Raw genomic sequence first — 18,051 nt, 5'->3', positions numbered from 1 at the left:
CAGTTCCTTCCTCTAGCTGCCCCTCTGAACTCCACCACCTTTGACAACAGCAGTTTCCTCCTGTAGCTGCCCCTCTGGCCACCAAAGCCTGTGACAGAAGCAGTTACCTCCGCTAGATGCCCCTCAAGATACCACTCCCTGTGACAACAGCAGTTCCCCCCTCTAGCTGGCCATCTGAACACCACAACCTTTGACACCAGCAGTTCCCTCCTGTAGCTGTCCCTCAGGTCACCAAAACCTGTGACAGAAGCAGTTACCTCCGCTAGATGCCCCTGTAGATACCTTCCCCTGTGACAACAGCAGTTCCCTCCTCTAGCTGCCCCTCTGAACACCACCCCCTTTGACACCAGCAGGTCCCTCCTATAGCTGCCCTCTGGCCACCAAAACCTGTGACAGAAGCAGTTACCTCCGCTAGATGCCCCTCTAGATATCACCACCTGTGACACCAGCAGTTCCCTCCGCTAGCTGCCCCACTGACGACCATCACCTTTGACACCAGCAGTTCCTTCCTGTAGCTGTCCCTCAGGCCACCAATACCTGTGACACCAATTCAATCCTCTAGCTGTCCCTCTGGCCACCACCACCTGTAACACCAGCAGTTCCCTCCGCTAGCTGCCCCTCTGGCCACCACAACCTCTGACACTTGCAGTTCCCTCCTCTAGCTGCCCCTCTTTCCACCACCACCTACGCCAGCAGCAGTTCCCTCCTCTAGCAACCCCACTGGCCACCACCACCTGTGACACCAGCAATTCAATGCTCTCGCTGTCCCTCTGGCCACCACCACCTGTAACACCAGCAGTTCGCTCCGCTAGCTGCCCCTCTAGCCACCACAACCTGTGACACTTGCAGTTCTGTCCTCTTGCTGCCCTTCTGGCCAACACCACCTACGCCAGCAACAGTTCCCTCCTCTAGCTGCCTCTCTGGCTACCAAAACGTGTGACACCAGCAGTTCCCTCCTTTAGTTGCACTCTGACCAACACCACCTGAGACACCAGCAGTTCCCTCCTGTAGCTTCCCGTCTGGCCACCGCCACCTGAGATACCAGCGGTTCTCTCCTGTAGCTACCCCTCTGGCCACCAAAACTTGTGACACCAGCAGTTCCCTCCTGTAGCTGCCCCTCAGGCCACCAAAACCTGTGACACAAGCAGTTCCCTCCGCTAGATGCTGCTCTAGCCACCACCACCTGTGATACCAGCAGTTCAATCCTCTAGATGGCCCTCTGGCCACCACCCCTCGTGACACCTGCAGTTTCCTCCTCTAGACGACCCTCTGGCCACCACCACGTGTGACACCAGGAATTCCCTCTTCTAGTTGCCCCTCTGGACACCACCACCTGCAACACCAGCAGTTCCCTCCGCTAGCAGCCTCTCTGACCACCACCACCTGTGACACCAGCAGTTCCGTCCACTAGCTGCCCCTCTTTCTAGCACAAGACATCAGTATTTTCCTCCTCTAGCTGCCCCTGTGACACCACAACCTGTGACACCAGCAGCTCCCTGATCTAACTGCCTCACTTAGCATCACCAGCTGTGAACTCTGCAGCGGTCTTTTTATAGACTCGCCTCCCTGGCCTGTTACTTCAAAAATTTACCTTATATCATGTCTCACAATTATGATGTAAATTATTTTAATTATTCATGACTGATTAGAATAGTGTATTGCATCACATGCAAGTTAATGAAACAATCAAATTAAGAAACTGATTTTCTGCTGATTTACACCCGAATTACATGCTATTAATTTATCTTTTTAAAATATTATGCTATAGAACAAAGAGTGTATTAGTTACAAGACATTCTTAGACGTTCAAAGACGTTTAGTGCTTTTTTGCAAGGAACTTGTCTTTTCTTTCTCATCGTCTATGCGTTTTAGTGTTAGTCCTTTTTGTTTTGTTCTAATTTCAAAATTTAATTCCATTATAACTAGTCATCAATTTACCTGCTACTGGATGAGTTATTTGCACCTTGTGATCTCGAATTCTGCTGCTACTATGATCCCTGAATGGGATAGCACAATATCTCATTTGTTATCTTACCTCTGCGTGTCTATACACTGATAAATTCTATTACTGTATTACCTCGCACTATCGCGCCTCTACCATGTATCGCTGGTAAATTTGGTGCATATAAATTCATTGCCCTTAAGAAGAGCTGATCAACGAAATCTTGTTTGTCACAAATTAATTAATATTAATGACAATATAAATTTTATATGTGGACACGTGCTTCTCATAGTATAACATCTAAAGTATTTGTTCCAGAACAAAGTTGTTGTACTCAGTAATTCTCTTCACGCTGGAATATTTGCCTGTTATATATTTCATCTTGCTCCTATACAGTGTCTCAACGTGAAAACCCTTCATGGCCCTGAATACTCTACAAAGCTCCGAACGAAAGTCACTTCTCGCCTCTGAAATGCTACTTTGCAAAGAGTTTTTCCTGACGTCATTGGTGCTATATTCGAGTATTACCAGTTTCCGCCTGTAATCCCACACACCCACGCCGTTCAAAAGGGCACTCGTGTCCGTTTTCAGTCTAAAATTCGCCCTCTCGGTATAGGTAAGGCCCACGCCAAAATCCATCAGCTTATAAAGTATGCATTATTATTATTTACGTTTCGTAAGTGAGATTTTGACTCTGCAGCTGAACGTTGGCTGATATTGAACTTCCGGGAGATTAAAGCTGTATGCAGAACCGAGAATCGAACACGAGGCTTTAGCCAATCGCGGCCAAGTGTTCTACCAATTGAACATGTAACACGTCAGCATCAGTTGCAAATAGAAACCAGTCTTCTCCCAGGTTTCAGCCAAAATAATTTGGCCTATTCAGGAACTAGTGACAGTAAACTAATGCATGCTAAAGGTTGGCCATTTCAAGTATAAAACTGTAGCACCGTAGTAACCAGTCATACATCTACATTACTTGGGATGTAAAGAAACAATAGGCCCCATTGTGCAGACGAAGTCGGTAGGCCGCAAGAGGCTTCTGAAGAAAGCCAAATTACTTTGTCTGAAACCTGGGAAAAAATTGGTTTCTATTTACAACTGAGGCTGACGTGTTACATGTTCAATTATCACAGTTGCTGTCAGAGTGCACGATGTTAAAAATTCTACCAATTGGGCTACCTAAGCATGACCCACAATCCGTCCTCACAGCATTGGTCCAGAGTTCTAGTCTTGGTCCGTCACACACTTTTAATCTGACAGCAAGTTTCTGATTTACATTTTGTTTACGTTCTAACGTTTTGTGAGGGCTTAGGAAATTGATAAGGCTGAGCATGGGAATCGAACTTTCTATACTTACAATGTGCTTATCTATGGCTTCCCCGTGTACTTGATTGACATTTACTGTTTACAACCATAAAATTCGTATATGTAAATGAAACCGCATCAGCTAAGAGTAAAAAAGTATTCAGCATATATTTAAGGGGAAGTTAAAAGATGAAATATTGCTGCCACCGGACGACGGAGAATGAAGCATCGATCCTTATTCGAAGGTCACTCCGTACTCTTTCTGCTAAATGTGGCGTCTTGGCTCAATTGGCCGTCATCAAATCTGTTCAAAAATGGTCCAAATGGCTCTGAGCACTATGGGACTTAACATCTGTGGTCATCAGTCCCCTAGAACTTAGAACTACGTAAACCTAACTAACCTAAGGACATCACACACATCCATACCCTAGGCAGGATTCTAACCTGTAGCCGGAGCGGTCACGCGGTTCCAGACTGAAGCGCCTAGAACCGCACGGCCACAGCGACCGGCCTACAAATCTGTCTTACATTATCCCATGCTGCCTAGAACCGCTCATGACAAACATTAGAACTCTACAGAGTATTCAGAAGATTAGAGACTACACAAAGCCTAAAACATTCAGCATGATCGTAATGTATGATAACACATAGGGCTCCCCCCAATAGAAGTTCTCTAAACAGATGCTGACCTTGATGGTTCGACCTTCACAGAGGACAGAAGAAAGTTTGCTGTTTAACCATGTATCGACGACAGGGCCATAAGAGATGGAACCCATTGAAGAAGCCAAAGGGATGACTGGGGAGGGAAACAGGCCGTATTTTCAGGACGTCAAGAATGTTGACATTGTTTGTATATTCAAGATGACAGTAGCTGTGGGTATGTTCACTTGGCCGCCCTATCTACAGATATTACATTCTTGCTCTCCTTTGTGTGTTGCAGGTGTCGTGGATACGACGCAAGGACTACCACCTACTCACCGTGGGGCTGGCAACGTACAGCAGCGACGACCGATTCCTGGTGGTGCACGCGCGGCATCTGCAAGTAACTCATTCACGCCTCTACCTTCGTTTCTCTCTTTCCTCTTCCACGTTTATTACACCCGAATATAACTGACCAAGTCCTTAGCGTCAAACAGAATTATTTAACATTGCGCATGAAGCATCTGGTTATATGTCCTCTCTAAAAGACGTGTAAGCCCCCTGCATTTGGGGAAAAATTATCTCTCACTTCTGTCCGCATGTAAGAGAAAATTCAAGTTGTGTAAAAATGTACCTCAGCTCGTCATAGTAGCCTTCCTAAAACCCCGTTAAAGGATATCAGAAGGCAGAATTTTTCTGCTTTTAGTGAAGCACACATGACTGGGGTTTCACCAAAACTAAACATAACTCTCGTGATCGCGACAGTGGCCAACCAGCTTCAGAACAGGCTAATAATGATTCCTTCTTTGGAAAGTTGAACGCTCACCACAGATTCACAGAGGCGTACACCTTCCTACACGGACTATACTGTTTATAATGAGTACGCCAGAAACAGGCGATTTGAAGAAGCTAACTTGAACTACACACATCAAAAGAAGTTTTGCATCACCCCGGTTCAAAGAATCTCTTGACAGTAGACGTTGACTGTGGATATTGTATTACAGACACAATCCATTTGACGCCTCACATATGTCACTAAACCCGCCCAAGATGTAAACAGCCATGAATAAACAACGCCTATTAAACGGAGGGTGTCCGACAGCTGATCAGCTCCAGTCATTCCACCAGGAATGTGTTGTCTGTAGTTCAACCATGCCTAGACGGTCTATACCGCGGTTCGATCACGTCCGCATGGTTACTTTGTGCCAGGAAGGGAAGTGTCCAGGCGTCTCGGAATGAACAACAGCGATGTTGTTCGGACATGGGGGAAATACAGAGAGACAGGAACTGTTGATGGCATGCCTCGCTCAGCCTGCAATAGGGCTACTACTGCAGTGGACAACCACTACCTGCAGACTGTGGCCTTGAGAATTCCTGACAGTAACGCCACCATGTTGAATAATGCTTTTCGTGCAGCCACAGGACGTCGTGTTACGACTCAAACTGTGCGCAAGAGGCTGCATGATGCGCAACTTCACTCCAGACGTCCATCGCGAGGTCGATCTTTGCAACGACGACACTATGCAGCGCGGTACAGATGGGCCCAACAACATGCCGAATGGCATCACGTTCTCTTCACCGATGAGTGTCGCATATGCCTTCAACCAGACAATCTTCGGTGATGTGTTTGGAGGCCACCCGGTCAGGCTGAACGCTTTAGACGCACTGTCCATCGAGTGCAGCAAGGTGGAGGTTTCCTGCTGTTTTGGGATGGCATTATGTGGGGCCGACGTACGCCGCTGGTGGTCATGGACGGCGCCGTGACGGCAGTTCGGTACGTGAATGTCATCTTCCGACAGATAATGCAACCATATCGGCACAAAATGGCGAGGCATCCGTCTTCATGGATGAAAATTCGCACCCGCACCGTGCACCTCTTGACAATTATTTCCTTCAGGGTAACGACATCGCTCGACTAGAGTGGGCAGCACGTTCTCCACACATGAACCCTGTCGAACATGCCAGGGATGGATTGGAAACGGCAGTTTATGGAGGAGGTGGCTCATCAACCATCCTGCGGGATATACGCCGAATCGCCGTAGAGCAGTGGGACAATCTGGACCAATAGTGCCTCGATGAACTGGTGGATAGTATGCCACGACGAATGCAGGCATGCATCAATGCAAGATGACGTGCTACTGGGTATTAAAGGTACCGGTGTGTACGCGATCTGGACGACCACCTCTGAAACTCTCGTTGTATAGGGGTTCAACATGCAGTGTTTAGTTTTCATGAACAACAAAAAGGACGGAAATGATGATTTTGTTGATCTCTATTCCAGTTTTCTGTACACGTTCCGGAACTCTCGAAACCGAGGTGATGCAAAATTTTTTTGATGTGTGTGTATTTATAAAAAACACAGAATTAACGTGAAGTGAAGAATATGTGATCTCAGATAGTAAAAATACGAACGCCTACCAAGGTAGAAATGTTCTCGGGCTACTTCATCACAGTGCGCTGTATTGCAGCTTCGATGGGTTCTTGAGATATTTGCCACATGTCAGGATGCGTACTGTAAACGTCTGGGTTTTAGGTACCTCTTGCTGCCATCTACGGAAGAAAGTCAAATGGAAGAATAAAGACAAAGGCACTTTCCCACTACCAAAGACATCCGCTCTCTAAACTTTCTGGTCGAGTACACTGAGACACCATCTTAGGGGAATCCAAGATTGTGCCACTGAAGTTGCTTACGTAGAGTGGGAAATATAAAGGCATCCGGCACGGTAACTACATTACTGATTCGCAGAGCTTTGTAAAGACCCGTAGGAAGCAAAAGATTAGCCATAACAGCATAATCGGTAATCTAGATGTGATGTCGCTTATTACGATGGCGAGTGTACGACACGCGGGATTTACTGACCATACAGGTTTCCTATGGTCATACCCTAATGAGAACGCAGTTGTTGAACTATGGTGAATGTCGTAATACGACAGACACAACAGTGACAGGTTCACCATCTCTTTATTAAAGATTCTGAATTAGAAACTCCTCTTCGTTTCACCCGTGTTACTTCGTTCCGCTCTGACGATACTTTCTTGCTCTATCCTAACGGTGAATGGGTACTGCTGCACTTCGTGTGTTACACTGGAAGTATTATTATTATAGTTGTTATTATTATTATTATTATTGTAAATCTCCGTTGTACCAACTATACTTTGGGAAGATCATATTTTGAACTAAAAAATATGGAATTAACTTACTGCTGCTGTGCTGTGAGAATGCTTGTAACCTACGGCAAATTGCCATAGTCTTGTTGAAATTTGTACCTCGGATAATGCTTCTGAGTAACTGCCGCGTGTCGTACTAAAATTAATTAGATTCCAGCAGAAGAATTAATTAAACATACCTAATTAGACCTAAATCTGACTTGAACTCTGCGTTATATGTATGCACTTATTTCTTGAAGAGATTTAATTTTAGCTTAAATCTACTGACAGCGCTATCCCCTGAAACTGACTGTCTCTCTTATTATTCTTGTGGCTATGCGCGTCGGGCACGAGTTTTGGTCTGTCTGTATTCCATCTCACTGACTCGTAAGGTGGAAAATAAACTGATGTACCTTCATGTGTCCAAAGAAGACAACTCAGTTTAAAAGGCGAATAGGTAATCTAGAAAAATTACTTAAATATTTTGCTTTTGGGTTAAGAAAATCGCTAAATGGTATAGTATAAATCAGTACAGGACTAACAATAGTGTTCATTGCTGTGGCAGTTACATTAATTCTGCAGATAATTACCTAACAAATACACTGAAGCGCCAAATAATCTGGTATTGTCATGCCTATTCAAGTTCAATAGGCAGAATATGATACTGTGATAGGCAACGCCTTTAGAAGACAGCAAGTGTCTGTTGCAGTTGTTAGGCCGGCTGCTCTGCTATAATGCAGCTTATCAGGATATAACTGAGTTTGAACGTGGTGTTATAGTCGCCGAACGTGTGATGCGATACATCATCTCGAGGTAGCAATAAGTGGGGAATTTCCCGTATGACCATTTACTAGTGTCCCGTGAATATCATGAATCCAGTAAAACATCAAATCTCCGACATAGCTGCGGCTGGAAAAGGATCCTGCAAGTGCGGGATCAACGACGGCAGCAGAGAATCGTTCAACGTGACGGAAATTCAACCCTTCCGCAACTTTCTGCAGATTTCAGTCTGGCCCATCAACAAGTGTCAGCTTGCGAACGATTCAACGAAACATCATCGATATGGGCTTTTCAAAGCGAAGACCCACTCGTGTATCCTTGATGACTGCACGAGAAAAACCTTTACGCCTCGCCTGGGTCCGTCAACACCGACATTGTACTGTTGGTAACTGGAAACATGTTGCCTTGTTGGACGAGTCTCGTTTAAAATTGCTTCGAGCGGATGGGCTTGTACCGGTATGGAGACAACCTCAAGAATCCATGGAGCCTGTCTTTCAACAGGGGACTTAACAAGCTGGTAGAGGCTCTGTAATGGCGTGGGGTGTGTGCTGTGGGAGTCATATGAGACCCCTGATACGGCTAGAAACGACTCTGACAGATGACACATACGTAAGCATCCTGTCTGATCATTTACATCCGTTCATTTCCACTGTGCAATTTCAGCAGGACAATGAGACACCCCACACGTCAGAGTTGTTACACAGCTGCTCCAAGAACACTCTTCTGAGCTTAAACACTTCTGCTGACCACCAAACTCCCCAGACATGAAAATTATTGAGCGTATGTGCAACATGCTGTTCAGAGGTGATATCCACCTTCTCGCACCGTTACGGATCTATGGACATCCCTGCAGGATTCCCGGTGTCAGACCCCTCCATCACTGCTTCAGACATTAGTGGAATCCATGCCGCGTCGTGTTGCGGCACTTAGGCGTGTTCGCGGGAAACTTACACGATATGACGCAAGTGCAGTAGTTTCTTTGGCTCTTCGGTGTAGCTATTACCAGTTTTGTACATATTACTTTCTGTCAGCCAAGAGACTTTCAGGTACATGCGGAACATTTATACATTCAAACTCTGTTTTTATTTTCATTAGCTACTAACGTGAAATAACCCACCATGTACACTCCTGGAAATGGAAAAAAGAACACATTGACACCGGTGTGTCAGACCCACCATACTTGCTCCGGACACTGCGAGAGGGCTGTACAAGTACTGATCACTCGCGCGGCACAGCGGACACATCAGGAACCGCGGTGTTGGCCGTCGAATGGCGCTAGCTGCGCAGCATTTGTGCACCGCCGCCGTCAGTGTCAGCCAGTTTGCCGTGGCATTCGGAGCTCCATCGCAGTCTTTAACACTGGTAGCATGCCGCGACAGCGTGGACGTGAACCGTATGCGCAGTTGACGGACTTTGAGCGAGGGCATATAGTGGGCATGCGGGAGGCCGGGTGGACGTACCGCCGAATTGCTCAACACGTGGGGCGTGAGGTCTCCACAGTACATCGATGTTGTCGCCAGTGGTCGGCGGAAGGTGCACGTGCCCGTCGACCTGGGACCGGACCGCAGTGACGCACGGATGCACGCCAAGACCGTAGGATCCTACGCAGTGCCGTAGGGGACCGCACCGCCACTTCCCTGCTAATTAGGGACACTGTTGCTCCTGGGGTATCGGCGAGGACCATTCGCAACCGTCTCCATGAAGCTGGGCTACGGTCCCGCACACCGTTAGGCCGTCTTCCGCTCACGCCCCAACATCGTGCAGCCCGCCTCCAGTGGTGTCGCGACAGGCGTGAATGGAGGGACGAATGGAGACGTGTCGTCTTCAGCGATGAGAGTCGCTTCTGCCTTGGTGCCAATGATGGTCGTATGCGTGTTTGGCGCTGTGCAGGTGAGCGCCACAACCAGGACTGCATACGATCGACGCACACAGGCCAACACCCGGCATCATGGTGTGGGGAGCGATCTCCTACACTGGCCGTACACCACTGGTGATCGTCGAGGGGACACTGAATAGTGCACGGTACATCCAAACCGTCATCGAACCCATCGTTCTACCATTCCTAGACCGGCAAGGGAACTTGCTGTTCCAACAGGACAATGCACGTCCGCATGTATCCCGTGCCACCCAACGTGCTCTAGAAGGTGTAAGTCACCTACCCTGGCCAGCAAGATCTCCGGATCTGTCCCCCATTGAGCATGTTTGGGACTGGATGAAGCGTCGTCTCACGCGGTCTGCACGTCCAGCACGAACTCTGGTCCAACTGAGGCGCCAGGTGGAAATGGCATGGCAAGCCGTTCCACAGGACTACATCCAGCATCTCTACGATCGTCTCCATGGGAGAATAGCAGCCTGCATTGCTGCGAAAGGTGGATATACACTGTACTAGTGCCGACATTGTGCATGCTCTGTTGCCTGTGTGTATGTGCCTGTGGTTCTGTCAGTGTGATCATGTGATGTATCTGACCGCAGGAATGTGTCAATAAAGTTTCCCCTTCCTGAGACAATGAATTCACGGTGTTCTTATTTAAATTTCCAGGAGTGTATTATAGGTGAACGTTAGTAGAAGGTTCTTGCGCATCAGCAATTTGTCGTTTTCTGTTTTATTGAGAACACATACGAATGGTGAATGCATTTTGCGATGTTCACTGCAAATGCATAAGGATACTTTATCTCGTAGCAAACTGATTCGCCGTAATGTGAGAGCAGGGAGGGAGAATGAGAGTTCGATTTTTGAGAATCATAATGTTGCTCGGAAAGGTGAGAAGAAGAGCTCGCATTTCCCCTTGCTGAGTACTCCCTTGCATGTTGTCAACTTGGTGTTTCAGCTTGTTCCTGTCAAGAAATACAAATGGGTCAAGGAACGATGATGTGGGACAACGACGCTTCCAAACTGAGAATCAGTTTTCACTGTATCTGGTACATCTGAAAAATCGTTATGTACACCCTAGCTGCATATCGCTTTATTAAAAACAAACAATTTCGGCCAACATCGGCCCACCTTCGAGTACAAAGCGAAGCCTGTTGCAGATCTTGGATAAAACGCATTAAGGTCAGCACTGTAGATGAATTGTCATAATCATTATGATTCACAGTTAATTACTCGCTCATAAAGATAGGTCCCATCAGCATATTGTCCTATTTCTGAGTCAAGTGTCTTCCCATGTTCTGTGATTCGTAACATGCAAATTATTGCCACCTTAAAATAATTTCTGATAATACCTAGATAACACCCTTACCTATGTTTCTTAGTTCTCAAGTAAATTATTCCACTAGTAATCTCGTTCATTGTGTAGTTATTTTCTGAAAAATTCTCTTTCTCATTAATCACTACTACATCTACATATACAGCTACATAGATACTGCGCAATCCACCGAATGGTACGTGACAGAGGGTACCTTGTACAACTACTAGTCATTTCCCTTCCTGCTTCACTTGCTAAAAGAGTGCTGTAAGAACGGCTATCTATACGCTTCCGTATGAGCCCTTATTTCTCGTATCTTATCGTCGTGATCCTTACTCGAAACTTACTTTGGCGGCAGTAGAATTTTTCTGCAGTCAGCCTCAAATTTTGGTTCTCTATATTTTCTCAACAGCGATTCTCGAAAAGAACGTCGCATTCCCACCAATTATTTCCATTTGAGTTCCCGAAGCATCTCCGTAGTACCTTCGTAGTGTTCGAACCTAATGGCAACAATTCTAGCAGCCAGCCTCAGAATTGCTCCGACGTCTTCTTTTAATCCAACCTGGTGCGGATCCCAAATATGCGAACGGTACTTAATAATCGGTGACACTGTTGGCCTCTATGTGTTCTCTTTTACAGATGAGGCATATTTTTATAATATTCTGCAGATAAAGGGAAGTCGACTATTCTCCTTTCCTATTGCTATCCTTGTACGCTCATTCTTTTTCAAATTCGTTCTCAACATTACGCCTAGATATTTAATCGTCATGAACTGCGTCAATTAGCACACTACTAAAACTGTACACGAACATTATAGATTTGTTTTTCATCCTCATGTGCATTATTTCCATTTTTCTGCATTTAGATCTAGCTGTCATTCATCACCACAACTGAAAATTTTATATAAGTCATCCTGCGTTCTCCTGCAATCAACGACGAGACCTTTACAAACCCCACAACGTCGTCAGCAAACAGCCACAGACTGCTGCTTTCCCTTTGCACCAGATCATTTATGTATATAGAAAATACCAGCGATCTTGTCACGCTTCCCTGGGCCCTCCTGATGATAACCATGTCGACACTCGCCGTCTCAACGACTACATATTGGATTCTGTAACTTAAGATGTCTCACACATCTTGGAACCTATTACTTATCCTAGTATCTTTGTTAACAGTTGACAGTGTGCCACCTAGTCAAATTTTTTACAGAAATCAAGGAATATGGACTCCGATGGTCGCCCTTCACCCATAGTTTGTGGAAAATCATGTGAGAAGAGGCCATGTTGATTTTCGCATGAGCGATGCTTTCTAGAACAGTGCTGGTTTACGGACGGTAGCTTTCCCCCGTCTAGGAAATTTATTGTATTCTAACTGGTAATGTGTCCAGATATTCTGCAGCAAACTCACGATAAAGATATCGGTCTGTAATTTTGTGGTCCGTTCTTTTACCCTCCTTATGTACGGGGGTAACCGACGATTTTTCCCTGTCGCCGGGCGTGGGATTCACGATAAATGCCGGATGAGTAAGGGGCCAATGCAGCAGAGTGCATTCTATTTAATATGTCCTCCTTATGGGGGTGTGTGCGACGGTCAGAAGACGGTACGTTAGGACGATTCACCTGTGTGAATGATTTCTTAAATGCGAAATTTGAAACTTCGGTTTTACTTTTTCTGTCTGCTACTGACAAACTAGACTGATAGTTTGTGGGTAAAAGCTGTAAACCCACTTAGCGTTTATACCTACGAGCGGAAGTTTCTGTGGTTCTTATCAAGATCTTATGGTAAAGTATGACGGTGGTAGTTGCTGTAAATTTCGCATATCGGTCTTTTCTCAAACGCACAAATTTCTATCAAATTTTTCCTGTCGTCAGGTGTGCTTTCACATTCTTTGACCATCTTCTTCGAGTCGTTTCCCTTTTCTTTTATAAACAACTCAGTAACGTAGTACTTGGATGGAGTGATGTTTGGGCTGTGGGCTGTACAGTTGTGGACTCAATTTTATAAAGAATGTGTTAAATATGAACTACTCATCTTGACTATAGAGAAATGATGACAAACAGAACTTAATTAACAGCCCAGTACAGTTCTTGCAGGCAGGGCTCACGAGATAACAACTTAAATTACCTTAAAACCAATGAAAAAAGTATTCAAAAGACTTCACCGAGCAAACAGAATTGGACCAACGACCAAAGGCACAATATATGACCCAAAGGTCAGAGGCAGAAAAATTACAGTAAAATTATCTTCTGCAATTAACCGCAGGACAACAAGAGGACAACACTGTAAATTAATTGAATCAGCTTACATTAGCGCTCTACAAAATATAGAACTACGGCCACTCCCATCAGCAACTAGTCATTAAAGCGAAACTACTATGAAATACCTACAGAACTACCTACGATAATTTCTTAGTAGGCTTTCATGTGCCATATGATGTACAAAGCAGTTCACTCTTAAGGGCTAAAATAACAAGAAAGTATGCGGTAAAACTGTATAAACGGAATTACTCACAATCCCGACGTAATAATAACAAGATCACATTCTGTACAATGTCCCATACCTAATCAGTCACATTCACGACATATAAATAACGAATGCAACATGGTTCTAGCTTTTACAGAAATCACGCTTGCCACCACAATACAACCAGGGATCTTCGCACTGTATCCATACAGTTTTCTGTGTAATGTTACTGATCATCCAATACACTCACTGCACTGAACTCCGACAAAAATAATGCTGTCGGCCACTAAACACGTCTTCTAACGTGGAAGCCGTGGTCTGCGTGTCTGCGTCTCCATTCCAGTCACCGTTTCCTCACCATGTAAAAAAAAAAAAAAAAAAAAAAAAAAAAAAAAAAAAAAAAAAAACGCCACACTGGGTGGTTTGTGTCCACACAGAGGCAACGCAACATGCTCACCATTGGTTACGTTCTGTACACAGCTCCTTGGTATACCAGCTTCGAGAATGCATTACGTTTATGACTCTCCGCTAACTGACAGCACTCATCCGCCGTTCCTCTATCCTCTACCTCAGAGGCACCCATATCAAGCAAATGCACAGGCAGTCCTCTCTCACGTGGAGTCTGCGAAACAAGCTGTTGAGCATTATTGAAGCCGCGGACGAAACAAATGTGTCCCTCCATACGCCACAACTCTTGTGCTAAGTAAACTATTCGCTGAGGATGATAGGTCTCCGTCAGGTAAAGTGAATGTAAAAGGACGTAAGTGTCACCCCTTAGCCCTTTAAAATATAATCAACTATAACTAATCAACTAAAGAAACATTCCTCTGCTGTAATCTCACTGAGAGAGCATCGGTAGATCGTTTACGCGGTGGAGGAATCTCAGTTACGATTATTCCTATACGTTCTTCGTCACTAACTGCGTCACGATGCACAGCACCTTGAAGTTCCGCAGCGCTGTGGAGCATGCTGACTGGGGAAGGCTGACTGAGCGACGCTGCTCTGCCGCGCTTCAGCGAACACCGAACGCTGTCAGTCGGCTCCTCAAATGGGTAGTCTGTTCGGGTGCCATTTTGTCCAGCTCATCACTTGTCCTTCGGTATTGACGCACCACTATTGAACAGAGCTCGGTGCCCATAGCTTACCTTTTAATAGACTGCTGACGACGTCGTAATTCTATGTTGAATCCATAGCGCATAGCACGTTGCATAAACAGCATTCTGATAGATTTCCACAAGAAGAAACAGTACCCAAATTACTCAATTTGTCCATGGCTATCATTTTTTTTTTTAAATCATCAGTCTTATGACCGGTTTAGTTCAGCCTAACACGAATTTCTCTCCACGGCCTGCTCCTCTCTGAGTAGTTCTTCCATCCTGCAGCCCCCCCTTATTACTTCGTTGTATTGCTTCCTTTACATATTGTAGTTCATATTCCCACTGAAGGTAACACATAATACACTCCAGGAAATTGAAATAAGAACACCGTGAATTCATTGTCCCAGGAACGGGAAACTTTATTGACACATTCCTGGGGTCAGATACATCACATGATCACACTGACAGAACCACAGGCACATACACACAGGCAACAGAGCATGCACAATGTCGGCACTAGTACAGTGTATATCCACCTTTCGCAGCAATGCAGGCTGCTATTCTCCCATGGAGACGATCGTAGAGATGCTGGATGTAGTCCTGTGGAATGGCTTGCCATGCCATTTCCACCTGGCTCCTCAGTTGGACCAGCGTTCGTGCTGGACGTGCAGACTGCGTGAGACGACGCATCATCCAGTCCCGAACATGCTCAATGGGGGACAGATCCGGAGATCTTGCTGGCCAGGATAGTTGACTTACACCTTCTAGAGCACGTTGGGTGGCACGGCATACATGCGGACGTGCATTGTCCTGTTGGAACAGCAAGTTCCCTTGCCGGTCTAGGAATGGTAGAACGATGGGTTCGATGACGGTTTGGATGTACCGTGCACTATTCAGTGTCCCCTCGACGATCACCAGTGGTGTACGGCCAGTGTAGGAGATCGCTCCCCACACCATGATGCCGGGTGTTGGCCCTGTGTGCCTCGGTCGTATGCAGTCCTGATTGTGGCGCTCACCTGCACGGCGCCAAACACGCATACGACCATTATTGGCACCAAGGCAGAAGCGACTCTCATCGCTGAAGACGACACGTCTCCATTCGACCCTCCATTCACGCCTGTCGCGACACCACTGGAGGCGGGCTGCACGATGTTGGGGCGTGAGCGGAAGACGGCCTAACGGTGTGCGGGACCGTAGCCCAGCTTCATGGAGACGGTTGCGAATGGTCCTCGCCGATACCCCAGGAGCAACAGTGTCCCTAATTTGCTGGGAAGTGGCGGTGCGGTCCCCTACGGCACTGTGTAGGATCCTACGGTCTTGGCGTGCATCCGTGTGTCGCTGCGGTCCGGTCCCAGGTCGACGGGCACGTGCACCTTCCGCCGACCACTGGCGACAACATCGATGTACTGTGGAGACCTCACGCCCCACGTGTTGAGCAATTCGGCGGTACGTCCACCCGGCCTCCCGCATGCCCACTATACGCCCTCGCTCAAAGTCCGTCAACTGCACATACGGTTCACGTCCACGCTGTCGCGGCATGCTACCAGTGTTAAAGACTGCGATGGAGCTCCGTATGCCACGGCAAACTGGCTGACACTGACGGCGGCGGTGCACAAATGCTGCGCAGCTAGCGCCATTCGACGGCCAACACCGCGGTTCCTGGTGTGTCCGCTGTGCCGTGCGTGTGATCATTGCTTGTACAGCCCTCTCGCAGTGTCCGGAGCAAGTATGGTGGGTCTGACACACCAGTGTCAATGTGTTCTTTTTTCCATTTCCAGGAGTGTATATCCAGGTTTCAAACGACTGAAATAGGTTGTTTATCAAAGAACAGCGAAACATAAAGTAAATTGCTTCTTTAATTAGAACAATAATATTTCAGGGAGCTGTAGACTGGTTAGAGTGTCACTGAATAAAAGTTCAAGAACACACCCACTTCGGAAGCAGAAGTTCCATGCCTTCTCTGTACAGGTGGACATGAACGCTATAAGTCCACAGCTGCCAGCTCCCAGGGGCATGAAGGCAGAAGTGAATGTCAGCGACAGTGTGGAAATGGTTGTGGATTGGGATTCCTGATTCATGGAGTTCTAATGGAATCTGCGTGTGCCCTAGGAAAGTTCATCAGCACTTGCGTCGCCTCTTGGTGTATGGTTGGAGCAAGGTCATCTGTCTTCCACGAAATTGTGTAGTGTTGGCTGCTGACACTATAGGCGTTAATTCTTAGTACAGCGTAACTTCCTCTCCTCCGGTGCAGGAAAGGAAATGGCTAACGTCATAGAAACATCCGTGTACGAGGGAGGTTCTCGCAGCTAGGGAAGTTTCAGGTGATGTCAATATCCAATAGTGGCCATCCTGATTTGCTCACGTGGTGTGTAAAGGGGTTGAGCGGCCCTCCAGTGAGCTGGCAGCTGACAGTGATTGAGAAAGCTCGGCGGTGTTGGAGGTGGAACAAAAGAAAGTGGTACATTTTCGATGTCAGCAAGTTGAGCGAGGTCACATGTTTCTAAAGAACTAGCAAGCAAAGATATAGATACCCATATACCCATGCTTCCAGTTTTTGACAAAATCAATGTGTAGTCTCAGGGGTCCCCCTTGTAATGAAATACACTTTTATTTATGGCTGCTGCATTTGCCACTACATATTTGGGGCCCAGGGGAGGGGGGGTGAATCCCTTAATACTACACACTAATCTTCCTATAGGCCAAGAAGTTTAGGTCTCTGAGTAAGCATGTATTTTATTGCCATGTTCTTTGGGACTATGTGACATTGCTTAAATCTTCTGGATGTGGATGTCTGAACATAAAGCAGCCATCTTACAACGTTAGCTCTGCTAACATATGGTAAACGATTTGGGGGATGGTGGTGGATTATTTTAATATATGTCTGAAAGTAGCAGTTCACAACCTCAAGAATCAGAGTTATTTGGTGGAGATGTTTTCTGCACATTGTGCTATCCCAAAAATTGACATGAGGCACTTCCCTACCTAGTAATTTTGATATTACTGTTAGAAACCGATGTAGGCCTTCCGCAGGTAAAAGAAGTGCACACACTTGGACTTCAAGAGAAAAACAACGGTGGATGACCAGTGAGTGGGGTGGCTGTGAACTGTAGTTTGGAGGATAGATGGTTATGACTTATGACATTGGCTGTGAAGTGTCTCAGCGGGAGATGAACCATCCTGTAGTGTTCTCCTGTAGGAAGCTAGAGAAATGGCGATAGCCTTGTGCAGGGGATAGTGACCGTGCTGTTTGGACATTTGTTTCTTAAAACTGTGGGCAAGACTTTCTGCTAATCCATCTGAGGCAGGGTGTCTCGCTGCTGCATGAACTAGGGCGATGCCTTTTCTGACACATAATGCGGTGAATACTACTGGGATAGGTGGGAAAGGGTATGAGCATTTGCTTGTTGTATTGTAGAGTAACACTGGATGTCATTACTATAACTGACGGCCCCGATAGCTGAGTGGTCAGCGTGACGGATTTTCGCCCTAC

General features: G+C 46.3%; 1 protein-coding gene across 1 annotated transcript in view; it reads left to right on the top strand.

Moving 5' to 3' along the window:
• Positions 1 to 18,051, top strand: part of LOC126485021 (protein turtle homolog B-like) — a 465,069-nt gene that overhangs the window by 377,837 nt on the left and 69,181 nt on the right. The window contains exon 4 of the mRNA XM_050108625.1: positions 4,191 to 4,292. Within this exon, the coding sequence (XP_049964582.1) occupies positions 4,191 to 4,292 (102 nt within the window). The remainder of the gene's footprint in view (positions 1 to 4,190; positions 4,293 to 18,051) is intronic.

The sequence above is a fragment of the Schistocerca serialis genome, chromosome 6 (assembly GCF_023864345.2).
Source record: "Schistocerca serialis cubense isolate TAMUIC-IGC-003099 chromosome 6, iqSchSeri2.2, whole genome shotgun sequence".
Lineage (NCBI taxonomy): Eukaryota > Metazoa > Arthropoda > Insecta > Orthoptera > Acrididae > Schistocerca > Schistocerca serialis.
The sequence above is the reverse complement of the archived record's forward strand: the minus strand, read 5'-3'. Positions and strand labels throughout refer to the sequence as shown.